This window comes from Lontra canadensis, unplaced genomic scaffold (genome assembly GCF_010015895.1).
Source record: "Lontra canadensis isolate GAN:19392208 unplaced genomic scaffold, GSC_riverotter_1.0 scaffold56, whole genome shotgun sequence".
NCBI lineage: Eukaryota > Metazoa > Chordata > Mammalia > Carnivora > Mustelidae > Lontra > Lontra canadensis.
Window position 1 is genome coordinate 5,854,587 of NW_022631050.1, and position 27,745 is coordinate 5,882,331.

Sequence of the window (27,745 nt, forward strand, 5' to 3'; positions counted from 1 at the left end):
CCTCTTCCTGTCATTGTCCCTTCCCCTGGCAACCAGTGATGAGCTTTCTGTCACTGTAGACAAGTTTGCTTTTTTTTTTTTTTTAAAGATTTTATTTATTTATTTGACAGAGATCACAAGTAGGCAGAGAGGCAGGCAGAGAGAGAGGAGGAAGCAGGCTCCCCGCTGAGCAGAGAGCCCAATACCGGGCTTGATCCCAGGACCCTGGGATCATGACCTGAGCCGAAAGCAGAGGCTTTAACCCACTGAGCCACCCAGGTGCCCCACAAGTTTGCTTTTTATATAAGTGGAATGACTCTAGTATGTACTTTTTCTTAAACTGGCTTCTTTGACTCAGCGTCATTTTGAGATTAACTCCTGTTGCTCCATGTATTAGTTCATTCCCTTTTATTGGTGAATAATACTCTGTTGTACAGATATATCACAATTTGTTTATCCATTCACCTGTTAAAGGACATTTGGATTGTTTCCAGTTTTTGACTCCTGAAAATAAAGCTGTGAACATGTGCTTGCAAGTTTTTGTATGGTCATAGGCTTTTATTTCTCTTGGGTAAGTATCTAGGAGTGGAATGGCTGGGTCATGTGGTAGAGTATCCTTTATAAGAAACTGCCAAACTGTTTTCCAAAGTGGTACTCAAGGTGGTTGTAGCACTTCACATTTCCAACAGCAACGTATGAATGTTCCAGTTGGTCCACGCCCTCTGGCTGTGTTCTTTTGAACATTTAGTGAAGAAGAAAACAGACATAAAGACCTCTTTATAGGGACGCCTGGGTGGCTCAGTTGGTTGGACGACTGCCTTCGGCTCAGGTCATGACCCCGGAGTCCCGGGATCGAGTCCCGCATCGGGCTCCCAGCTCCACGGGGAGTCTGCTTCTCTCTGACCTTCTCCTCGCTCATGCTCTCTCTCACTGTGTCTCTCTCAAATAAATAAATAAAATATTTAAAAAAAAAAGACCTTTATAGGAATCCCCTGCTTTCTGAAAGTTTACGTTATGCTGCTTTGGTTTTACAAAGAAAGATGGTCATAGCTTTTTTCACAAAAGCAGAAATCCTCTTCTGATTTCTTCCAGTTGGGGAAAACGAGTACTGATGTAGGTTTTTGAAAAAGTGAGGTAGTATAATGTGAACTTTCATAAAGTGGGGGATACACGTTTCAGTTTAGGAAAGTTTTCATAGGAATGCTGCACTTCCATAGCAGGGTAAAACTGTAATCCATCTCCCAGATTAGTCCTTTTGGCATTTTCCTCCCTAAAGTAATGCATGAACAGGTTTGGAAAGTTCAAATGTTGTAGTTTAGGAATAACATAAGCAAAATCACTACCCTGGGCAGGGGCAACTATTGTTAATCATTTTTTTTTTTTTAAGATTTTATTTATTTATTTGACAGAGATCACAAGTAGGCAGAGAGGCAGGCAGAGAGAGAAAGGAAGGGAAGCAGGCTCTCTGCTGAGCAGAGAGCCCGATGTGGGGCTCGATCCCAGGACCCTGAGATCACGACCTGAGCCAAAGGCAGAGGCTTAACCCACTGAGCCACCCAGGCGCCCCTATTGTTAATCATTTTTTAATATTTTCTTCTGTGAAAACCTACACAGATATGTATCAACATTTTTAAAAAATCTTTTTTCTTCCCTAGTTTGCACAGAAGGGATCAAAACATACATATTATTCTGAACCTTGCTTTTTTTCATTTCACAGTCTATTTTTGGAGTTTCTTCCGTATTGGCACATTCTTTCTCATGGCTGCGTTTCAGTCTTACAGTCAATGTTGCTTTAAGAAAACATGAATTTGCTCCAATGCAATTAAAACATCAGGGAACTATTTGAGTATAATGTGAATTTCACATTTGATTGTGTGATTTCTTCTGCAAGACATGCTAGGTGAATTCAGAAAACTGTACTTTGCTGAAGGGACTCCACAGCTGTATGCAGGCACACGCCTTGCAGATATCTTCTTGTGACCTCACCTTACTTCTCTGTGTGAGCCACATCTGGTGCTGCAACTTTCTGTTGATTTCAGATTACCTCGTTCTACCACTTCACAGTAATGCACAAGCCTTTCAGTGCCCACTTCCACAAGCAAACTTGAGGCCTTTTTCAGGATGAAGTACCATATTTATTGTAGCGTTTATGTATTTTGCAACCCTTTGATGTGTAAAACTATGCTACTGGTTTTATTAGATTCCCTTTTTTATGTCGCTCATGGCATTTTGGAATGTTGTGTCCTTAACTCCATTTTCCCCTTGCTTTGTGGTTTTTATTATACAGTTTTATGGTGATTTTTAGGAATGTGTATGTCACATTGTAATGGAACTGATTTATTCCATAGTATGAATGTACATCATTTCTTTAAGTTTTTGTTTTTTTATTTTCTAGATTTTATTATTTGAGAGGAAGAACAATCATTAAGGAGGGGCAGAGAGAAGAGAAGCAGACTCCTCACTGAGCAGTTAGTCTTTTGCGGGCTGGATCCTAGGACCTGGAGGTCGTGACCTGAGCTGAAGGCAGACACTTAACTGACTGAGCCACCTGGGTGCCCCTCTTTGTTTAAGTTTTATTTTTAAAACATCATATATACTAAATAGCATATATAAGCAAGTCTTTTTTTTAAGGTTTTATTTATTTGAGAGAGAGGAAGAGCATGGAGGAGAGAGCACAGTTGGGGGGGAGGGGCAGAAGGGAGAGGAAGAAGCAGACCCCCCCTCCAACATGGGGCCTTATCATAGGATCCTGGGATCATGATCTGAGCTACCTAGACTCCCCACAAAGTAAAAGAATAATAATAATAATAAAATAGTAAAAACCTGTTTAGCTACCACTAAGTCTAAGAAATAGGAAATTGCTTATACTTTTAAGTGTCTTTAAGTACTCCCCTCACTGATCATTTTATATTTTTTGAATATCTGAAATATTTTATGATAAAATCAAATTTAAAAGTATTACTAATCTGGGGCACCTGGGTGGCTCAGTTGTTAAGCATCTGCCTTCAGCTCAGGTCATGATCCCTGGGTCCTGGGACTGAGCCCCGCATTGGGCTCCCTGCTTGGTGGGAAGCCTGCTTCTCCCTCTCCCGCTCTCCCTGCTTGTGTTCCCTCTCTCATTCTCTCTCTCTCTCTCTCTCTCTCTGTCAAATAAATAAATAAATAATTTTTTAAAGATTTTATTTATTTACTTGACAGAAAGAGATCACAAGTAGTCAAAGAGGCAGGCAGAGAGGTTGGGGGGGGGGGGGGGAAGCAGGCTCCTTGATGAGCTGAGAGCCTGTTATGGGGCGTGATCCCAGGACCTTGAGATCATGACCTGAGCCAAAAGCAGATGCTCAACTGATTGAGCGATCTAGGTGTTCCAAAGTTAATCATTTTTTCTAAAGAGTTAATTTTTTTAAGTAATTTTTACACCCAGTGTGGGACTTGAACCTACAACCCCGAGATCAAGAGTTGCACCCTGCACCCGCCTCTGAGTCTTGGTTTCATTTCAGGTCATGATCTCAAGGTTGTGAGGTTGAGTTGGGCTCTCTGCTGAGCATGGAATCTGCTTAAGGGTCTCTCCTGTCCCTAACCCCTACCCCTGCATGCTCTCGCTCTTGCTAAATAAATAAATCTTTGGGGGGAATAAAAAGAGCTCTGCACTCTACTAACTGAGCCAGCCAGACACCCCATCATTGTTATTTTTTTATAATGACTTTAAAAAAATTTATTGGATTGAAAGGGAAGGTATTATGCTAAGCAAAATAAGTCAGAGGAAGACAATTGTCATTTGATGTCACTCATACATGGAATTTAAGAAATAAAACAGAGGAGCATAGGGGAAGGGAGGAAAAAATAAAACAAGATCAAGTCAGAGAAGGGGACAAACCATAAGAGATTCTTAATCGTGGGAAACAAACAGAGTTGCTGGAGGGGAGGGGTTGTTGGGAGATGGGGTAACTGGGTGATGGACATTAAGGAGGGCATGTGATGTAATGAGCACTGGATGTTACATAAGACTGATGAATCACTGAACTCTACCTCTGAAACTAATAATACTCTATATGTTTAATTAATTGAATTTAAATTTAAAAAGGGAAAAATTTATATTAAGTAATCTCTGCACCCAGCGTGGGGCTCAAATTCATGACCCTGAGATCAGGAGTCACAGGCTCCTCTGCCTAAGCCAGCCAGGTGCCCCTATTATGACTTTGAGGTCTAATTCACATACTGTAAAAATCATTCTTTTAAAGTACAAAACTTGGTGTTTTTGTTTTTGTTTTAGTAGATTCACAAAGTTGTGCAACTATCACTATATCTAATTCTAGACAGTTTTTATTAATAGGTAGTTTTTTAGACCAGGGAGTGTTGATTTAAGGAACAGCCAATTTTCTAAAAAATGTTTCATGTTTTGGCACCTGGGTGGCTCAGTTGGTTGGGCTTTCAGCTCTTGATTTTGGCTTAGGTACTGATCTCGGGGGTTGTGGGCTTGAGGCCTGCCTGGGTCTGGCTCACAAGCTGGGTGTGGAGGCTGCTTGGGATACTCTCTTCCTCTGGCCCTCCCTCTCTTGAAAGAAAGAAAAGAAAAAGGTCTCATGTTTTAAGGTACTTATATCCTTTTTAGAATCTCAGCTTCACATTGAAAAGCATGAGATTTATCCCCATAGAAATTTGTTGTCCATTTGAAAGCTCCAGTGAAAAATCCCTACTTAGTGAAGTGTACAAGATTTGGTTCAATTTATATATTCTCTGTGACTATGTCCAAGAATTTGACACAATCTTGATCTGGTCCAGTTTCTTCCTGTCCTTTCAACCTGGATTTGTAGACAAGCTTTGTTTTCTTTTGCTTCTCTTGGAAAAAAAAACTTATATGGCTTCACAGTTGAAACAATAGGGTTGTCATATGAATCAGAACTGTCATTTCAGACAATTCCAGTCAGTGATCTTTGTCTGAAAGTGCCACCAGGGAAATTACTGGAAGCTTATATGACCTCTTTCTTTCTCTTTTTTCTTTTTTTCAAGTTTATTTATTTATTCAAGCAATCTGTATCCAGCATGGGGCTTGAACCCAAGACCCTGAGATCAAGAGTTGCATGCTCCTCCAACTGAGCCAGGCGGGTGCCTGTGTATGTTCTTCCTTCTGTCAGCTTAAGAATTTGCCTTCAATATCTCAAAACCCTTGAACATTTCAAATAGTTCATTCTGTCCAGAGAGAATATATATTAAGTGGAGAGGTGGGAGAGGGTGGTAAAGGAAGAGTAAAACGTACCTAAGGCCAGCTCTCTCCAGTTTTTGCACTAATAGATCCAAGCGGTGGCATGAATAATTCAGAATAGCTGTTTTATTCTAAACTCTTCTACGTGTTGCTTTGCAGACTGGAGACAAAGTACTGACCTGAATGGATCCTGGGGCTGACCTTATATAGCAACTTGCATGGTCTTAAGCAATTTCATGTGTAATAGGAAAGTAGGTATTTTTTACCTGGAAATATGTAATACTTAAATAAGAACACAATCTTTTTTTTTTTTTTTTTTTTTTTTTAAGAGAGAGAGAAAATGGCAGGGGGAGGAGCAGAGGGAGAGAATCCTCAAGCAGACTCCCCACTGAGCACAGAGCCCAAGGTGGGACTTGATTTTTGACCTGAGCCAAAACCAAGAGTTGGATCCTTAACTGACTAAGCCATCCAGGCACCCCCAATAACACAATTTTTTTTTTTTAGCTCAGCTGTCTAGCTTTTCTGTTGTGCTCAGTTCTTTATATGTCCATACTGGCAATAGCCTGTATCAGACGCTGACTACTGACCTCTGGTTAACTACCCACCATTCTGGTCCAGTGTAAAATTGTGACTATTTTTACTTAAAAGACTTACCTTTTTTTCTATACCAGGTGAGTTGAAGAAGTAGTGATTATGTTGACCAAGAAATGAGAGTATATTCAGGTGGCTTCATATATAAAATCTGGCTTAGAATAATTAGGATACAGAGTTTTTGTTAGTACCAACTTAAAATCAGAACAGAATCTTCTCCCTTTTAGATTTCCCTTGATATGAATCTTTCATATAATACCATACTTAAGATGCTTGTATTGTGAAAAAAAGGCTTGATTTGGGGGACAGAATTACCTGTGTATATTTTCAGTTACCTGGGTCAATGGGAGATGACAGTTCTATGACTAATCTTCAAATAGAAGAAAAAACTTAAATTGACATTTTTTTTAAAAAGTTTATTTTTTTAGTAACCTCTGCACTCAGTGTGGGGCTCAAAGTCACAACCCTGAGATCAAGATTCACATGACTCTTTCAGCTGAGCCAGCTGGCACCCCATCTTTTGATAATTTTTTTTTTTTTGAAAAGACTTCTTTATGCCAAATGATTTTTCTCAGTGTAATATTAAAATGGATATTTTTTCTTATAGTACATATTGTGCAGTCTTTGGGAAGCCTTGGCTGGTGTTGGGGTAAAAGCTGCTATTTTAAATTTCCAATATGTAGTTTATGAAATGGATGGTATATATTCGGATTACTGAAAGTTAGTTGTGTTAATATATTCCTGAAGTTTCAACATTAGACAAGTGCAGTGCAAGTCACCTTGCTTCTAGATCTCCCATTGCTGAATAAAAGCTTCTAGTTAGTTTTCTATTTTTCTAATGCCCTTCTGGATTGGGGGCACCTGGGTGGCTCAGTTGGTTGAACAAGTCTGACCTCGGCTCAGATCATGATCTCAATGTCTTGGGATCTAGCCCCATGTGGGCTCTGTACTCAATGGGGTGTCTTCTTCTCCCTTTCCTTCTCACTCTGTCCCTCCCCCTGCTCATTCTCTCTCTCACACTCAAATAAATAAATAAAATCTTAGAAAAAAATAGCCTACTGGATTGGATTTGTATCTGTATTCACAACCGGTTTGTCATTTTTCTCTTCTGATGCCTTTGACCATATCTTCATAGGTTTAGAAATACTGTTCTCTTTGTTGATAAATTTAAAATAGTCTTATTTTAATTTTCTCTTTGAGCCATGAGTTATTTAGAAAAGCATTTTGTTTTTCATATCATAGTGAGTTCTTGTTAATGATTTCTTGTTTAATTTCATTAGGATCAGAGAATATGGCTATAACATTTCTGTGTGTTTTTTTAGTAATTGTGACTTCATATTCCATCTTATGATTTAATTTTTTAAAGATTTTATTTATTTGACAGAGAGAGAGCAAGAGAGCACAAGCAGGGGAAGCAGCAGAGGGAAAGGGAAAAACAGGCTTACCACTGAGCAGGAAGCCCAATGCCAGGCTTGATTGATCCTTGGACACTGGGATCATGACCTGAGCTGAAGGCAGATGCTTAACCCTCTGAGACACCCAGGTGCCCTGATTTCATTTTAATGACTTTTTGTAGATACTTTAAACAGAGTGTTTTCTGTTGCATTCAGAGTTGTATATAGCTGTATTAAAAAAAAAAAAAAAAAATTGTTATTTTTTTTTTTAAGTAGGCTCCACACCCCATGTGGGGTATGAACTAATAACCCGGAGTTCAAGAGTTGGCCGTGCACTGCCTGAGCCAGCCAGGTGCCCCTGTATGTGCTGTTAAATCTTGGCTTATAAATTGTATTATCTATACGATCTGTATTTTTATCTGTTGTTTTCTTGATCTTTTAAATTTCTGAGAGACATATATTCAGATTCTCCTGTAATGATTGTGATTTCTGTAAATTTTCCTTGTATTTCTGGTTTGTATGTTTTTGACTTATTTGATATCTGGTTTATGGCATATCTTTGTGACTGTATCCTTTAATAGTAACATAACATTTATTAATTTTTTTTTCATTAAATTATCCTCTTTGTTATTAATTATGCCATGCCAGCTGTCTTTTCATCTGCATGTGTCTGTATGTAATAACTTCACACATCCCAGAGCACCTGGGTGGCTCATGAGGCTCCTGGCTGGCTCAGCCCTTTAAGCTTCTGGCTCTTGATTTCAGCTCTGGTCTTGGTCTCAGGGTCATGAGTTCAAGCCCTGTGTTGGACTCCACTGTGCAATCTACTTAAAAAAAAAAAAAAATTAAAAACCCACAAACTTTGACCATCCCTTTATTTTAAACATTCAGCTATAATGCCTTTGAAAATAATATCAAATAGATCTATAAGTATTAGGAGTGATAAAAGTTACCATAAGTTAGTAGTTGTGTTCCCTGTGGTTATTTATATTTTGGCATGAATTTAAGTTATCCCTTCATTTATTTATTCAACAAATAATTTACTGAGAGCTTCCAGGAACTTTGGAGGGGAAGATAGGGAATGCTATGTTGGATAATATGAATAAGGAAGGCCTTCTTTGATAAGGTAGACATTTGAGCTGGGATCTAGTAAAGCTAATCTGGGGAAAGAACATTCCAAGTAGAGGAAACCTTAAGGCCAAAAACCCTAAGCAGGGGCACCTGGCTGGCTCAGTTGATAGAGCATATGACTCTTGATCTTGGGGTTGTAAGTTCAAGCCCCATGTTGGGCGTAGAGCTTACTTAAGCAAACAAAAACCCTAAGGAAAGATTGGGGTGTATTTGAAGAATAAAAAAACCCATGTGTCTGGATCTTAATTAAGGATGCTGAAGGAGGCAGGGCCCAATTCATGGAAGATCTTGTAGGACATGTTAAGGAGTGTGGTTTTATTCTTCAGTGTTACGGGAAGCCATGGGCAGATTTTGAGCAGGGAATAACATGATTTGATAAATATCTTTGTAGTTCTTATGCAAATTGAAGTATAATTTACATTCAGTAAAATGTACAGGTTTTAGGTGTACGGTTGAATAAGTTTTCAAATAGCCTATGTGAAATGTACCTTTACAATAAAAAATTTTCTCTCACCCCAGAAAGTTCCCTTATTCTTCTTCCCAGTCTGTTCTCATCACCAGCACCTGAACTACAGTTCTTTTTCCTTTTACCATAGATTAATTTGTCTGTTCTAGAACTTCATATAAATGGAATAATTCATGTGTGTACTCTTGTGTCTGGCTTCCTTTGCTTACCAGGATGAGGTTTTGGTTTTCGTTATTTTCTTTTTAAACATTTATTTATTTTAGAGAGGGAGGGAGAAAAAGAGAGCGCTGCATGTGCACGAGTTGGGGGAGGAGTACAGGGAGAGGGCCAAGCCGACTCCATGCTGAACATAGAGCTGGACAGTTGTGGGGCTCAACGTGACCCCAAGATCACGACCTGAGCTGAAACCAAGAGTGGGGCTCTTAACTGGCTAAGCCACCCAGGTACCCTTCTAATTGTATTTTTAATTACACAATTTCCTTTTAAAATTACTTTTTTCTTGATGTTTATTTCAAAGTATAGAACATTATAAGGTTTTGTTTTGCTTTTGGACTTCAACTTTTTTCAAGAACTCTGACTTGTTTGTGTTACTTGAATGGGTATGGTAGGGTAATTTTGCTTTCTTACATTGTATATAGGGTAAAATGTACTTTTTGAGTTTAAATTGACAATATTTACTTTTTTTTTCTTCTTTCTTCTTTCTTTTCTTTTCTTTTAACGTGAGCTCTACACCCAGTATGGGGCTTGAACTGACAACCCTAGGATCATGAATCACATGCCTTACTGACTAAGCCAGCCAGGTGCTCCGACAATCAATCAATCTTTCTTTCTTTCTTTTTTGTTTTAATCCAAAATGTGTTTGTTGGCATGGTTTCCCCCTCATCTTGATTCAAGATGCTTTTAGTGCTGCTTCTGTCTGAAGGAGCATCCTTCCGTAAGCCTTGTTTTTCTCCTGTAGGCTGGCAAAGGACAGTGGAGCAGCTAACACACAAAACTACTGCTTGTGCATGGCTGAACTGATGATTTCGTAGCATTCTGGGGACGCCACACAGTTGTGAAGTAGGAGTTGGGGCTCTGCAGCGGGCGCTTCTCGTGTTTCCTCTTCTCTTCTGGAGACCAGTGGAAGAGGTCCTTCATGAGGGGATGTTTTTACACATAGAAAGGTCATCACTATCGGAAAGCTGTTTACTTTTTATATATACATACAGATATATGTGTGTGTGTATACATACATACACATACATATTTATTTTTTTATTGAATTTTAAAATTTTTTTATAAACATATAATGTATTTTTATCCCCAGGGTACAGGTCTGTGAATCGCCAGGTTTACACACTTCACAGCACTCACCATAACACATACCTTCCTCAGTGTCCATAACCCCACCCTCCTCTCCCGGCCCCCCTCCCCCCAGCAACCCTTAGTTTGTTTTGTGAGATTAAGAGTCACTTATGGTTTGTCTCCCTCCCAGTCCCATCTTGTTTCATTTATTCTTCTTCTACTCCCCAAACCCCCCACGTTGCATCTCCACTTCCTCATATCAGGGAGATCATATGATAGTTGTCTTTCTCTGATTGACTTATTTTGCTAAGCATAATACCCTCGAGTTCCATCCACGTTGTTGCAAATGGCAAAATTTGATTTCTTTTGATGGCTGCATAGTATTCCATTGTGTATATATGCCACATCTTTTTTATTCATCTGTTGATGGACATCTAGGTTCTTTCCATAGTTTGGCTGTTGTGGACATTGCTGCTATAAACATTCGGGTGCACGTGCCCCTTCTGATCACTACGTTTGTATCTTTAGGGTAAATACCCAGTAGTACAATTGCTGGGTCATAAGGTAGCTCTATTTTCAACTTTTTGAGGAACCTCCATGCTGTTTCCCAGAGTCGTTGCACCAGCTTTCATTCCCACCAACAGTGTAGGAGGGTTGCCCTTTCTCCGCATCCTCGCCAGCATCTGTCATTTCCTGACTTGTTAACTTTAGCCATTCTGACTGGTGTGAGGTGGTATCTCATTGTGGTTTTGATTTGTATTTCTCTGATGCCAAGTGATGTGGAGCACTTTTTCATGTGTCTGTTGGCCATCTGGATGTCTTCTTTGCAGAAATGTCTGTTCATGTCCTCTGCCCATTTCTCGATTGGATTATTTGTCCTTTGGGTGTTGAGTTTGCTAAGCTCTTTATAGATTTTGGATACTAGCCCTTTATCTGATATGTCATTTGCAAATATCTTCTCCCATTCTGTCAGTTGTCTTTTGGTTTTGTTAACTGTTTCCTTTGCTGTGCAAAAGCTTTTGATCTTGATGAAATCCCAATAGTTCATTTTTGCCCTTGCTTCCCTTGCCTTTGGCGATGTTCCCAGGAAGAAGTTGCTGCGGCTGAGGTCAAAGAGGTTGCTGCCTGTATTCTCCTCAAGGATTTTGATTGATTCCTTCTCACATTGAGGTCCTTCATCCATTTTGAGTCTATTTTCGTGTGTGGTGTAAGGAAATGGTCCAATTTCATTTTTCTGCATGTGGCTGTCCAATTTTCCCAACACCATTTGTTGAACAGACTGTCTTTTTTCCATTGGACATTCTTTCCTGCTTTATCAAAGATTAGTTGACCATAGAGTTGAGGGTCTATTTCTGGGCTCTCTATTCTGTCCCATTGATCTATGTGTCTGTTTTTGTGCCAGTACCATACTGTCTTGATGATGACAGCTTTGTAATAGAGCTTGAAGTCCGGAATTGTGATGCCACTGACTTTGGCTTTCTTTTTCAATATTCCTTTGGCTATTCACGGTCTTTTCTGGTTCCATATAAATTTTAGGATTATTTGTTCCATTTCTTTGAAAAAAATGGATGGGATTTTGATAGGGATTGCATTAAATGTGTAGATTGCTTTAGGTAGCATAGACATTTTCACAATATTTATTCTTCCAATCCAGGAGCATGGAACATTTTTCCATTTCCTTGTGTCTTCCTCAAATTCTTTCATGAGTACTTTATAGTTTTCTGTGTATAGATTCTTAGTCTCTTTGGTTAGGTTTATTCCTAGGTATCTTATGGTTTTGGGTGCAACTGTAAATGGGATTGACTCCTCAATTTCTCTTTCTTCTGTCTTGGTGGTGGTATAGAGAAATGCATCGGATTTCTGTGCCTTGATTTTATATCCTGACACTTTACTGAATTCCTGTATAAGTTCTAGCAGTTTTGGAGTGGAGCCTTTTGAGTTTTCCACATACAGTATCATATCTGTAAAAATTGATAGTTTGACTTCTTCTTTGCCGATTTGGATGCCTTTAATTTCTTTTTGTTGTCTGATTGCTGAGGATAGGACTTCTAGTACTATGTTGAATAGCAGTGGTGATAATGGACATCCCTGGCGTGTTCCTGACCTTAGCGGAAAAGCTTTCAGTTTTTCTCCATTGAGAATGATATTTGCGGTGGGTTTTTCATAGATGGCTTTGATGATATTGAGGTATGTACCCTCTATCCCTACACTTTGAAGAGTTTTGATCAGGAAGGGATGCTGTACTTTGTCAAATGCTTTTTCAGCATCTGTTGAGAGTATCATACGGTTCTTGTTCTTTCTTTTATTAATGTATTGTATCACATTGATTGATTTGCAGATGTTGAACCAACCTTGGAGCCCTGGAATAAATCCCACTTGGTCGTGGTGAATAATCTTTTTAATGTACTGTTGGATCATATTGGCTAGTATTTTGGTGAGAATTTTTGTATCTGTGTTGATCAAGGATATTGGTCTGTAATTCTCTTTTTTGATGGGATCCTTGTCTGGTTTGGGGATCAAGGTGATGCTGGCCTCATAAAATGAGATTGGAAGTTTTCCTTCCATTTCTATTTTTTGGAACAGTTTCAGGAGAACAGGTATTAATTCTTCTTTAAATGTTTGGTAGAATTCCCCTGGGAAGCCGTCTGGCCCTGGGCTTTTGTTTGTTTGGAGATTTTTTTTTTTTTTTTAAGATTTTATTTATTTATTTGACAGAGAGAGAGAGATCACAAGGAGGCAGAGAGGCAGGCAGAGAGAGAGAGGAGGAAGCAGGCTCCCTGCTGAGCAGAGATCCCGATGCGGGGCTCGATCCCAGGACCCTGAGATCATGACCTGAGCTGAAGGCAGAGGCTTTAACCCACTGAGCCACCCAGGCGCCCCTGTTTGGAGATTTTTGATGACTGTTTCAATCTCCTTACTGGTTATAGGTCTGTTCAGGTTTTCTGTTTCTTCCTGGTTCAGTTGTGGTAGTTTATATGTCTCCAGGAATGCATTCATTTCTTCCAGATTGTCAAATTTGTTGCCATAGAGTTATGTTCTTACAATTATTTGTATTTCATTGGTGTTGGTTGTGATCTCTCCTCTTTCATTCATGATTTTATTTATTTGGGTTCTTTCTCTTTTCTTTTTGATAAGTCTGGCCAGGGGTTTATCAATCTTATTAATTCTTTCAAAGAACCAGCTCCTAGTTTTGTTGATTTGTTCTGTTGTTTTTTTGGTTTCTATTTCATTGATTTCTGCTCTGATCTTTATGATTTCTCTTCTCCTGCTGGGCTTAGGCTTTCTTTGTTGTTCTTTCTCTAGCTCCTTTAGGTGTAGGGTTAGGTTGTGTATTTGAGACCTTTCTTGTTTCTTGAGAAAGGCTTGTACCGCTATATATTTTCCTATCAGGACCGCCTTTGCTGTGTCCCACAGATTTTGAACCGTTGTGTTTTCATTATCATTTGTTTCCATGAATTTTTTCAATTCTTCCTTAATTTCTTGGTTGACCCATTCATTCTTTAGAAGGATGCTGTTTAGTCTCCATTTATTTGGGTTCTTTCCAAATTTCCTCTTGTGATTGAGTTCTAGCTTCAGAACATTGTGGTCTGAAAATATGCAGGGAATGATCCCAATCTTTTGATACCGGTTGAGACCTGATTTGTGACCCAGGATGTGATCTATTCTGGAGAATGTTCCATGTGCACTAGAGAAGAATGTGTATTCTGTTGCTTTGGGATGAAATGTTCTGAATACATCTGTGATGTCCATCTGGTCCAGTGTGTCATTTAAGGCCTTTATTTCCTTGTTGATCTTTTGCTTGGATGATCTGTCCATTTCAGTGAGGGGAGTGTTAAAGTCCCCTACTATTATTGTATTATTGTCGATGTGTTTCTTTGATTTTGTTATTAATTGGTTTATATAGTTGGCTGCTCCCATGTTAGGGGCATAGATATTTAAAATTGTTAGATCTTCTTGTTGTACAGACCCTTTGAGTATTATATGGTGTCCTTCCTCATCTCTTGTTATAGTCTTTGGCTTAAAGTCTAATTGATCTGATATAAGGATTACCACCCCAGCCTTCTTCTGATGTCCATTAGCATGGTAAATTGTTTTCCACCCCCTCACTTTAAATCTGGGGGTGTCTTCGGGTCTAAAATGAGTTTCTTGTAGGTTGCATATTGATGGGTTTTGTTTTTTTATCCATTCTGATACCCTGTGTCTTTTGATTGGGGCATTTAGCCCATTAACATTCAGGGTAACTATTGAGAGATATGAGTTTAGAGCCATTGTATTGCCTGTAAGGTGACTGTTACTGTATATTATCTGTTCCTTTCTGATCTACTACTTTTAGGGTCTTTCTTTGCTTAGAGGACCCCTTTCAATATTTCCTGTAGAGCTGGTTTGGTGTTTGCAAATTCTTTCAGTTTTTGTTTGTCCTGGAAGCTTTTAATCTCTCCTATTTTCAATGATAGCCTAGCTGGATATAGTATTCTTGGCTGCATGTTTTTCTTGTTTAGCGCTCTGAATATATCATGCCAGCTCTTTCTGGCCTGCCAGGTCTCTGTGATAAGTCTGCTGCCAATCTAATATTTTTACCATTGTATGTTACAGACTTCTTTTCCCGGGCTGCTTTCAGGATTTTCTCTTTGTCGCTAAGACTTGTAAATTTTACTATTAGGTGACACGGTGTGGACCTATTCTTATTGATTTTGAGGGGGGTTCTTTGCACCTCCTGGATTTTGATGCTTGTTCCCTTTGCCATATTGGGGAAATTCTCTCCAATAATTCTCTCCAATATACCTTCTGCTCCCCTCTCTCTTTCTTCTTCTCCTGGAATCCCAATTATGCTAATGTTGTTTCGTCTTATGGTGTCACTTATCTCTCGAATTCTCCCCTCATGGTCCAGTATTTGTTTGTCTCTCTTTTGCTCAGCTTCTTTATTCTCTGTCATTTGGTCTTCTATATCACTAATTCTTTCTTCTGCCTCATTTATCCTAGCAGTAAGAGTCTCCTAGCAGTAACCTCATTAACAGGTTTTTTATTTCAACTTGGTTAGATTTTAGTTCTCTTATTTCTCCAGAAAGGGCTTTTATCTCTCCAGAGAGGGTTTCTCTAGTATCTTCCATGCCTTTTTCGAGCTCCGCTAGAACCTTGAGAATCGTCATTCTGAACTCTAGATCTGACATATTACCACTGTCCGTATTGATTAGGTCCCTAGGCTTTGATATTGCCTCTTGTTCTTTTTTTTTTTTGTGGTGAGTTTTTCCGCCTTGTCATTTTGTCCAGATAAGAATATATGAAGGAGCAAATAAAATACTAAAAGGGTGGCAAAGACCCCAGGAAAATGTGCTTTAGCCAAATCAGAAGAGACCCCAAATCATGGGGGGGAGAAAGGGGATAAAAAGAAGTTCAGAAAAAAAAAAATTTAAAAAAAAAAGAAAACAAATTTAAAAAAATATAAAAAAGAAAAAATATATATATTAGACTGGTGACTAGAACAGGGTCATCCACTTAATTTTGGGAGTATTTTGGTCTCTTAGAAGAAACTACCTCCCAAAATTTTAAAGAATGAAAAACACGTAATAAGGGTAAACACAATGAAGGGATGGAATATGCCTATAAAGATTAAAAACAAAAATTTTTTTTTAAAGTTTCTAAAAAAGGAGTTGATAAAGTAAGTTGGTTGGGAGAATACAGAAAAAGAAAGTGGAGAGATTTTGCTCGAACTGGAGACTAGAACAAGCCCGGAGCTAGATTTAGGGCATATTTTGATCTATTAGAAGAAGTTGTACTCCAAATTTTTTAGAAGAAAAAACACTGTGTGTATACAAAAACTAAAGTTAGATACAATGAAGGATAAAATATGACTCTAATAATGAAGGTTCAAAAAAGATTATTATTATTATTTTTTAATGAAAGGTATTGTTAAGATAAACTAGTTAAAAAACGTTAAAAGAGGAAAGGGTAAAAGTTAAAAAAATTTAGAAGAAGAAAATAAATAAAATTTTTAAAAAATTAAATTAACTGTAAGACTAAGGAATCATGGGGAGAAAGCCATGAATTCCATGCTTTGCTTTCTCCTCCTCTGGAATTCTGCTGTTCTCCTTGGTACCTGAACTTGGTCTTGGCTGAATTTCTTGTTGATCTTCTGGGGGAGGGGCCTGTTGTAATGATTCTCAAGTGTCTTTGCCCCAGGCGGAATTGCAGCGCCCTTATCAGGGGCCGGGCTAAGTAATCCGCTCACTTGGGTTCAGTTTCGGGAGCTTTTGTTCCCTGAAAGCTTTCTGTAGAGTTCCTGAGGACGGGAATGAAGAGGGCAGCCTCCCCGTCTCTGGCCCAGAGGAGCCGAGAGTTTGGGGCCCCACTCCTCAGTGCACCCTCAGAGAAAAGTGCCCAATCACTCCCGTCTCCCTGGCCTCTGGCTGCGCTCCAAGCTCACCCAGCCTGCGACCGGTTCAAGGTAACCCCGAGCTGAGAGCTCACTCCTCGGCTCTGTCTCTGTAGCCAGCTTCCCTGCTCTAATACCTGCGAGCTCTGTGACACTCAGACACCCCCGATCCTTCTGTGACCCCGCGGGACCTGGGGCCACGCTGACCCCGCGTGGGCTTCACCCCAGTTTAGCCTCTGGAGCGATGTCCCTCAATGGAGCAGAACTTTTAAACGTCCTGATTTTGTGCTCCGTTGTTCCGCCACTTGCTGGGAGCCGGCCTCTCCCACTGCGGTCTATCTGCCTGTCGCTTTGGATTCACCTGTCCGCCGGTCCTACCTTTCAGAAAGTGGTCGATTTTCTGTTTCTAGAATTGTTGCTGTTCTTCTCTTCTGTCTCCTGTTGGGTCTGTAGGTGTTCGCAATGGATTGATAATTTATCTAGCTGATCTCCTGCTACCTGATATAGTCTCAGCCTGCTACTTCTCCGCCATCTTGACTTCCCTATTTATTTATAAGTAACCTCCATGCCCAGTGTGGGGCTTGAACTCACAACTCCAAGATCAAGAGTCACACACTCCACTGACTGAACCAGCCAGGTGCCCCAAGCTGTTAATTTTTTATAATGAGCCTATTTAAATGACATAAATATTTTATTTTTTTAAATTATTGTTTTAAGATTTTATTTATTTATTTGAGAGAGAGAGAGAGAGAGCATGAGAAGGGAGGAGGTCAGAGTGAGAAGCAGACTCCGCGCTTAGCTGGGAGCCCGATCTGTCCTGGGACTCTGGGATCATGACCTGAGCTGACAGCAGTCGCTTAACCAGCTGAGCCACCCAGGTGCCCAGTGACCCAAGTATTTTAAATTAGAGGAATCAGCATTACATACATTTTTGAATGTGGAGGTGGTCCCATGATATGGAGAAAATCTTTTCTCACAAACTAATTATAAACAGTGACAGACTTTTTTCTTTAAGCAGTTCGCATTTACCATCTCTGTAATCTTTTGTTTCATTTGATTCAAAACCTAAAGAGGATTAATAGGACATTTTGTTTCAAAGTTGAATCTGACAATATCTAGCAACTGTTCCTATTTCCTTTTCATAAATCTCAAAGTCAGACAAGAATCTGAAACTTAACATGACCACGGGTCATTTGTTACACATTCCATTCTCTCACTCATTCCATCGTGATGAGAGCATGCCCCAGCAGTTGTTCCTAGCCTTAGCTGGTGGATACTTGAATGTGGCATGTGTATACTTTAGTATTGTTCTTGCTAGACAGAAGCAGACCCGAGTTATTAAAAAGTGACAGTATAGTTCTAAATCTTTTTTTTTTTTTTTAAGATTTTATTTATGTATTTGACAGAACACAAGTAGGGAGAGAGACAGGCAGAGAGAGGGGGAAGCAGGCTCCCTGCTGAGCAGAGAGCCCAATGCAGGGCTCCATCCAAGGACCCTGGGATCATGACCTGAACTGAAGGCAGAGGCTTTAACCCACTGGGCCACCCAGGCACCCCGGTCTATATCTTTCTAAACATGTTTATCAGAAGCTCAAATATATGCCCAGAGAAGACAGGAAAAGCTTTATTATAAGGGCTGCATGAATTACGAATGACCTTGGCAGTATAAATTAACTCATTGGTGGTTTCTTCCTTATCTACCCCAACCCTCCACAACCAAACTCTTCTCATTTTTCCCTTCTGTTTCCTTAGTTTTAGAGCAAAAAGAGCAAAGGAGAGTTTTTGTTCTATCTCTTAAATGAGGGTGAAATAAAATACTCTTTTCTTCAAAGATCCCCAGCCTTCCTGGAGAGGAGCTACTATTACTCTAGGGAAGTAGGAGGAGAATATTCAGATAACGAGGCCCATGGAATGGGTGAGTGAAGGTGATGCTGAACTCATTCATCTTTACAGATAATCTCATAAAACTCTGGAAAGCTATAGGAGACAGGGTGTCACCAAGAAATGGTGTTGCACAGAAACAGGTTTGAAGACCAGCTAGGATGTGTCTATATCTGTTTCTAGGTTTATCAGAGAATAGGATATATGTTTTTTTCCATCTGCATTAGAGTAGAATGAGGTTTGTTGATTTTTTTTTAAAGAATGTATTCTTTATCTAATGCCCCAAGATTTTTTCATGTTGTCTAAAACTAGTTGCAGACCAGATAGAGAAGGCAAGAACTTACTCTCACTTTTTAAAAAAAAATTATTTTTTATCTTATTTTTAGTAAGCGCTGCACCCAACGTGGGGCATAAATCATGACCCGAGGTCAAGAGTTGCATGCTCTACCAACTGAACCAGCCAGGTGTCCCATTATGCTCACTTTTTATAAGCTTTAGAAACAGCAAATAACAGTTGGATTCAGGGCCATTATAAAAGTAAAGACTCATTTATATTCTAAATTATAGCAGGTGTGTAATGATGGTGAAGAAACATTAAATGGCTTAATTCTGGATGTTTATAAGTGCTGGAGTTTTTAGAACATTTTGAGCTTATTACACAAAGTAGCAGTAACGGGAGAAAATGATCTCTTAGATCTAGGACTTAAATATATATCATTACATAATGGGTTCCTCTCCCAGCTAAATCTTGTGAGCCTCTCTCTGGGATGGGTAATAGAACTGGACTAAGCCAAGAAACTTTTCAAGTGTTAGTTCTTTTATAACTTTCAATAAAAAATATTTTTGAGTTATTTTTTAATTAATTTTATTTTAAAAATTTAATCACCTCAGTAAATACATATTGTATATTTTTGCCTTTTGATTAAGTAAATAACCATTAGTGGTAGAACAGAGGTTTGGAAATCAGGGAGCTCTTCTTGTCTTTTCTGTGTTGTAGATTAATGCTCTAAGGGACAACTCATAACTACCCTGAGGCTGTCTTCTTATCTGTAGACTGTATCAGTAGGCCCTCGATGCCCAGTAAAGGAGTCACTAGCCACAGGTGGTTATTGAGCCTTTGAAGTGTGGCTGGTCCAAATTGAGATGTGCTCTAACTGTAAAATACACACTGGATTTTAAAGACTTAGCACAGAGATAAGAATGTAAAATATTTTATTGCTAATTTGTTTATATTGACTACATTGTTGGAATGATAATATTTTGGGTACACTGGTTAAGTAAAAATACAATTAAAATTAATTTCATCCATTTCTTTTTCCTTTTTTTTTTTTTTTTTTAAAGTAATCTCTACACTCAGTGTGGAGCTCAGTCTCATGACGATCAAGAGTTGCATGCTCTACTGACTGAGCCAGCCAGGTGCCCCTTTTATTCCTTTTTTTAATGTGGCTGCTAGAGAATTTTAAATTCCATACATGGCTGGGGCGCCTGGGTGGCTCAGTGGGTTAAAGCCTCTGCCTTCGGCCCAGGTCATAATCCCGGGGTCCTGGGATCGAGCCCCACATCGGGCTCTCTGCTCAGCGGGGAGCCTATCCCCCCCCACCTACTTGTGATCTCTGTCAAATAAATAAATAAAATCTTAAAAAATATAAATTCCATACATGGCTCACATTATATGACTTTTGGGCAGTACTGGTTTGCACAGCATTTCCTAAGCTAACTCATGAAATATTACTAAGTGCTCAATGTAACACAGTTTGGAAGAGGAACAGTGTCCAGTAGAACTTTTTGCAATGATATAAGTGTTCTGTATCTGCTAGCCACTGATAGCTGTTGAGCACTTGAAATGTGTTTAGTTCTGAAATTAAAAAATTGAAATCTGGGATGCCTGGGTGGCTCAGTCGGTTAAGCTTCTGCCTTTGGCTCAGGTCATGATCCCAAGGTCCTGGAATCAAGTGCCACATTAGGCTTTCTGCTTGGTGGGGAGTCTGCTTCTCCATCTGCCCCTCCCCCTGCTTTTGTTCTCTTGTTTTAAAAGAAAAAAAGAAAAATTGAAATGTGGAAGAAAGGAACTGAATTTTGAATTAACTTTATTTTTTTATTTTTTTAATTTTTAACTAGCTTTAAATAACTACATATGAGTAGTTGCTAATGTATGGGTACTGTACTGATCTAGAAGATTTATGGGATTGTTTTATTTGAAGACCTGTACACGTAGGACTTACTATTTTGCAAACTTGCTTAATATGTCTGTGATTTGGGTTTATTATGAGTAATGAAAAGTGATCAGTAACAATAATATTTATTGAGTACCTGTTATGTAGCAGGCACTGTGTAAGGATCAGAAAGAGGACTTGTATGATAAATTATTTATTACGAGCTTAACTATATGTATTGCTCCTGTTTTGTATTATGAATTCCAAGATGCTATTTGGACTTTACCATGTTTTCATCAAAGTCTGGTTTCTTTCCTTAACTTATGAATGCCCTTCTGTGAAAGCCTGGCTCCTTTTGAAAAGTCTGAGCAATGTGCTACCTTATTATAGGATTTTCTCTTGAAAGGGAAACCTACATTTTCTGACAGATGATGATGGTTTGTTTTTGTTTTTAGTTAACTTAAAAAAATTTATGTATTTATCAGAGAGTATGTGCATGCAGTGGGTGGGGGGTGAATGATAGATGGAGAGGGAGAGAAAATCTCTAGCTGACTCTCTGTTGTGGGGGGAGCCCGACGCTTGTCTCAGTCTCACAACCCTGAGATCATAACCTGCGTCAACATCAAGTGTTGGACACTTAATCAACTGAGCCACCCAGGCGCCCCTGTTTTTAGTAAACTTTTGAAGTTAGTTATGCTTTTGACTTTAACAGGGATATATATATGTCTTAGATAGAGACTTAAGAGTTCAGTATTATGTAGTATTTATTCTCTTCATTTATATGTACACATACAGTTATAAGTACTAGCATCAAGCATGTTTGTTTATTTATTCATTTATTACTACTTCACAGTGAAGAACGAATGTCATCATGTCTGGACTCAAGCGAACGATCAAAGAAACCGATCCAGATTATGAGGACGTGTCTGTGGCCCTTCCAAATAAGCGTCATAAAGCAATTGAGAATTCAGGTACGAAGGAACCTGCTTTGAGAAATTATTTCTTTGTTGAGATGTGCTTCCTTATAAGATTTATAGGGATTAAGACAAAATGCATTTCCACTGTTTTGTATAATCTGAAGAGGGATTAGTTAAATGCTCTGTTAATAGCAATACACCGTGTGTACCAACAAAGACCAGAAGACAATCACATAGACAGTGAAAGTGTCAGTAGTGAGACTGGCTGAAAGTTTTAGCTATCATGGTATGTAGGGCATAACCATAAAGTCTTATAATATGCAGTATGGGTAGATGATAACGGGTGGCACATGAATTAAGGTTTTTTATTGCAGTAGTGCCATATTATTTTAATGTCTATTGGAAATACATGGTCTCATCAAACTCATAGTTTCATGACTACTGTTGCTTAGGATAAGGCTAAAATTATTTAAATATATTATTTAATTATGTGAATTAGATGTTTCATATGATTGTCAGATGTAGTGTAGGTAACTTAAAGGTTGTATATGAAGGACCTAAATTTGGAAGATTCTGATCTAGTTTAACCCTTGCACTTAGCTGCTAGTAGTTTAGGCTCAGAGGCGTGAAATTACTTGCCCAAGATCATATGATTAGTTGAAGAGCAAATTATCAACTATGTGTCTGTAGCTACTCAGAATATTTTAAGGTATCTCAGGAGAAGGTCCTGAATTTGGGTTTTTAAAACAAATTATTGCTGAAATTCACTGCTGTTTATTCAAATAATAAATCTATGTAAATTGACACGGCTGGGTACAGAAGGCATCCAAGTCATAGTGTTGTAGCTCCACAAAGATTAGTGCCCCTGGTGTTGAAGTAGTGAAAGAAAGTTTGTGGCTCCAAGTGCAGTCAAGTCCTATGTACCTCCCAAAAGTCTTTGTGGACCAAAAATTATCAAATTGAATTCCAAATAATGAAAACATTTCACTGCAACCTTTCTCCTCATTCAGTTATTTTATTTATAAGGAAATTATTTCCTTTCAGTAATAAGCCAAAGACTTGTGACATTTAGATCCATTACTCAAATGCATCAGATGGCATGACTTTTTTAATAAAAATAAGAAGAAAAACTGATTGTTTTAGTGAACATAATAATTTCACTTTAAAAATAAAGTATAATTTCCCAGGTACTTAGCCTAAGCAGGGATAGTTTTTCCTACTGAGGGATAATTTGCTATTCTTCCTCTTGGTGACCATTCTGTGCCTAATCCCAAACCATATTTTTATTTTTCAGAATTTTGCTTCTGAATACTTCCTTTTGCTTATATTATTTTGTTTTTATTTATTCCATGAAAGACGTAATTTAGAAGAGTTTCTCTCTAAGGAGCTTACGATAAAACAGCCTTCAGTGATCAAGGTGTCTGACTTCAGCCTCTTTTCCCTAAGAGTATCTGCTGGTTTGTACACACAAGGATATATATATATATATAAGGATGTATATAGTGATACTAGAAAATACTCTTTCACAATGACAAAAAGCAGTCATTTTCCTCCATGCAGACTATCCATAAGAATGCTCACTTATACCACTTATACCATTATTGGTTTGTAGTTGCCAGTTTAATGACATATTTTACAGGGAGAAAATTACATGGGTCATCAGAGGGTCCAAATTTTCTCTGTAATTTTTCATACACTCCAAAGCATGCATGAACATAATTTTTTTTTCATATTGTAGACATAGGCTCACTTTGTATAATTCCCAGGTTTTTTTTTTTTTCTTTTTTAAGGATTTTATTTTTAAGTAATCTCTACACCCAGTGTGGGACTTGAACTTACAACCCCAACATCAAGAGTCTCTTGCTGTACTGACTGAGCCAGCCAAATGCCCCCAAATTCCAGGGTTTTCAAGTAGTTCTTTGGCTCTTTTTTCCTCTTGTATCTGGATATTTTAAACTCTGAGTTGCATATTACTTTGAGTAATCATCATCTGAATTCTGTGACCTCTAGAGGCATTTTTTTAATCCTCCTTTTTTTAATTTCAAGTTTTTTTTTTTAAAGATTTGTTTGTTTGATAGAGCGTGCATGGGGAAGAGGCAGGGAGAGAGGGGAGAATCTCTAGCAGACACCATGACTTCAGGCTCTATCTCATGACCCTAAGATCATGATCTGAGCTAAAACTAAGAGTCACTCACCTGACTGTGCCACTCAGGTGACCCCTTGAATTTTTATTTAAATTCTAGTTATCATATAGTACGTTATTGCTTTCAAGAGTAGAGGCTTGTGGGGGTGCCTGGGTAGCTCAGTTGGTTAAGCGTCTGCCTTCGGGCTCAGATTGTGAGCCCAGGGTCCTGGGATCAAGCCCTGCATCGGGTTCCCTGCTCAGCAGGGAGCTTGCCTCTTCCTCTCCTCCCTGCCTGTGCTCTCTCTCACTATATTTTCTGTCCCTCTCTCAAATAAATAATAAATAAAATCTTAAAAAAAAAAGGGAGAGAGAGGCTTTTTTTTTTTTTTTTTTTTGAGAGAGAGATTGAGGGGCGGGGTGCAGAGAGAGTGAAAGAATCCCAAGCAGGCTCTACACCCAGGACAGAGCCTGTCGTGGAGCTTGATCTCATGACCCTGAAATCATGACTTGGGTGGAAATCAAGAGTTGGACACTTTGGCGTGCCTGGGTGGCTCGTGGGCTAAACCTCTGCCTTTGGCTCAGGTCATGATCTCAGGGTCCTTGGATCGAGCCCCGCATCAGGCTCGCTGCACAGTGGGGAGCCTGCCCCCCACCCCCGCGCCAGCCTGCCTCTTTGCCTACTTGTGATCTCTCTCTCTGTCGAATAAATAAATAAAGTCTTAAAAAGAAAAAAAAGAGCTGGACACTTAACTGACTGAGACACCAGGTGCCCCAGAGGCAGTTTTTTACTTTTGAGTTCTTTCTTTGCTCGTTCTTTTAGGTAGTTGTGATCAGGAACTTCTGAATTGCTTGCTAGATCCTTCTCTGTAGAAGGAAGTTCCCTGCCTTCTTTATGAGCTGCTCTTATGTCACAGACTATACCTCCCCTCTAGCTACCTCTTTATTTTCTTTGTCTTTGGGACTGTGGTTTTTCACAGGTCACCAAATATTTCTGTCAGAATCTTAATGGATTTCTTTTTGTTGTTCAGTAATTTTTATTTTGGTATAATTCCAAGCAGAAAAATTGCAAGGAATATTTTATGTCTTTTATCCAGATTAATTAGCCAGTTGTTTATGTTTTGCCTCATTTATCAGTCTTTTTCCCCACCCCCCCCACACACGTGCACGCACCCTCTCTCAGATACATACATCTGTGTATGAGGGGTATATGCACATCATTTTTTTAAATTGCAGGAAAATAAATTGGACACCTGTAAACACAGTGTTGTGTTTCTTAAGAAGATTTGTCTTATGTAATCGCAGCGTTATTATCAGAAGTAGGAAATGTTAACATTCGTCATTACATTATGTAGCGTTCAATCCATATTCGGGTGTTACCAGTTTTGCAGTATTGTATTTTATAACCGTTTCCCTCTTTAGGCTCCAGTCCAGGATCACATAGTGCATTTTGTTGTCGTACCTTTTAATCTCTTTTAATCTCCTCAACCTTTCTGCCTTCCTTGACTCTAATGTTTGAATCAGGTAAGCCAGTTATTTTGTAGAATGTCCTTCAGTTTGGGTTTGTTTGATGTTCCCTGTAATTAGATTTAGCATTTTTGGCCAGAATGCCTTAGAGTGATGTAGACTTCTCAATGCGTTATGTCAGTTTGCCGCCATGTTAGTGATGTTAACTTTTCATCATTGGTTAAAGTGACAGCCACTAGGTTTCTCCATGTAGGAATTACTGTTTCCTGGGTTTCTTCTTTTGCATACTGACTTAGATCATGATAGTCACTGAGTAATTAGACCTTGGATTATTTTATGTTCATTATGCAGCTCGAGATGCTGCTGTGCAGAAGATCGAGACTATTATCAAGGAACAATTTGCACTTGAAATGAAGAATAAGGAACATGAAATTGAAGTCATTGACCAGGTATAATGGTGATAAATAATTTTTTTTAAAAAAAGCTGTTGCAAAAAAATCTGTTGATAGAATCATGATTTTTCCCCTTTGCTGTTCTTTTATTTATTTAAAGATTTATTTATTAGAGAGTGCATGAGCAGTGGGGAGGGGCAGAGGAAGTGGGAGAAGCATACTCCCCACTGAGTCAGGAGCCTGATGCACATGCGGGACTCAATCCCAGGACCCTGAGCATGCTCTGAGCCATGCAGGTGCCCCCCCCCACCTTACTGTTCTTTTAAAAAGTGTTCTCATTTTGGAAAAAAAGTTCTCTATATATATTTTGCCCCTATAAATGAAATGCAGAAATACATAATGAAAAAAATTACTTGAAATTCCATCCCCCCCAAAAATTCCTTTTTGCTCTTGTACATACTATTTTTGCAGACATTTCTCAATGAGTAGGCATACATACACATAAATATACATACTAACATGTCTGCATACTCTTTTAAAATTGGCTTTTTTCGAAATTCCTTTAAAAAATCTTTTGCAGTGTGACAGGTAGAGATGGTCATTTTTATTTGCCTTTCTTCGATTATTAGAGAATTGAGCTTTTGATCATTTGTATTCTTATTTTATGAATTTTTTGTAGTATATTTCATCTGTGATTTCTGTTTTTTAAAGTAACAAGTTGACATTTGTTTTTAGCGACTGATTGAGGCAAGAAGGATGATGGATAAACTTCGTGCTTGCATTGTTGCAAACTACTATGCTTCTGCAGGACTTCTAAAAGTTTCTGAGGTAAGTCTTCCTCATCTGCAGTCATTTCTGGCTATCCATATTTGGTGTGTGAAGGGGAAATTAGTGTTGTATGAAATTCCTGCCTTTGAAATGTTTCTTATATTGACCTTTGGAACTCAAGAAGCCTATCTTACCTTCCTGGGAAAACACATAAACTGTGAATAATCCTAAGTATCATTTTTCCCTTTATTTTTATTTTTTTTATTTAGAGAGAGCATGAGCGAGGGGTGGAGGAGGGATAGAGGGAGAGAGAAAATCTCAAGCAGGCTGCACACCCAGTGCAGAGCCCGACACAGGGGTCCGTCTCATGACCCTGAGATCATGGCCTGAGCTGAAATCAGGAGTCATATACTTAACCGACAACTTAGCCACCAGGCACCCTAACATTTTTCACTTTATATTAAATCCTTCTCCAGCTAATATTTAACACTGTTCCTAGGCTTTGTTAGGTACAAAGTTGAGTGAGACTGTATTCTAACTTCCCTTATTCTTCCTTTGGTTGTGATCAGCTTTGAAGTGAGTTTTAGATAGACTGATTTTCCTAATGAATAGCAATTTGTAGTTTCAGTATTCAGGAAGCCCTGATTTTTTTCCCCTCACTTCCTATGAAAAATCTCAAATCCACAGAAGAGATTAAATAAGCACCTGTTTTTGCATCATATTCACCATCTTAACATTTTGTCATCTTTGTTTTATCTATCTTACTTTTCTGTAAAACATTTGAAAATAAGTTCCAGGCGTCACCCTTAAATCATGCATTTCCTAAAGGATATTCTTGTATGACTTCCTGATATTATTTGATAATCAGTCCATATTCAGATTTTCCCATTCATCCCCAAAATATCTTTTAAAGCTGTTTTTTGATGTAGGATCTAATCAGAGTTCAGGGGCTACATTTGGTTGTTTGGTTTCTCTAGACTTATTTTATCTAAAATAGTTAACCTTTTCTCCCCATGATATTGACTTATTTAAAGAGATCAGGACATTTATCCTACATTTTGTGTTTGTTTTTTTTCCTCTTGGGTTATTCCTTCATTCCGTTTTTCTGCAAACTGATAGTTGGGTCTAAAGATTTTATTAAAGTTAGAACTTTTTGGCAATGATACTTCATAAGTGATACTAGATACCTCATATATCACAAACTGTTTGGAATATTAAGTTTTTATCACTTTGGTAATGTGATTGCCACTGGATTACTCCATTTATTAAGGAATAGGGATAGGATTGAAACTGAAACAGAAGTGTTTCTTCTTGTTTGATATATATATTTTTAAAATATTTTATTTATTTATTTGACAGAGATCACAAGTAGGCAGAGAGGCAGGCAGAGAGAGAGGAGGAAGCAGGCTCCCCTCGGAGCAGAGAGCCTGATGTGGGGCTCGATCCCAGGACCCTGGGATCATGACCTGAGCTGAAGGCAGAGGCTTAACCCACTGAGCCACCCAGGCGCCCTTGTTTGATATTTTGATAATTTCCTATAACTTTTATTCATTTTTCATTTTCAAATTTCCTAAGTTTTCTCACTTAGAATTAGATAATTCTCTTGGATAGTACTGGCTCAATGAGAGTG

At 38.7% G+C, this 27,745-nt stretch overlaps 1 protein-coding gene across 3 annotated transcripts in view; it reads left to right on the forward strand.

The window, feature by feature from the left end:
- The first annotated feature begins 18,307 nt into the window (after window positions 1-18,307).
- The window catches only part of YEATS2 (YEATS domain containing 2), a 90,416-nt gene continuing 80,978 nt past the window's right edge, over window positions 18,308-27,745 (forward strand). For 2 of the 3 annotated variants that reach the window (XR_004384797.1, XM_032875469.1), the window contains exons 1-4: window positions 18,308-18,330; window positions 21,303-21,420; window positions 25,307-25,404; window positions 26,083-26,175. Coding sequence is in view for 2 of the 3 variants with exons in the window: in XM_032875469.1 (XP_032731360.1) it covers window positions 21,321-21,420; window positions 25,307-25,404; window positions 26,083-26,175 (291 nt within the window). In the remaining variant the exon portion in view is untranslated. The remainder of the gene's footprint in view (window positions 18,331-21,302; window positions 21,421-25,306; window positions 25,405-26,082; window positions 26,176-27,745) is intronic. The other variant, XM_032875467.1, reaches the window with a different exon arrangement.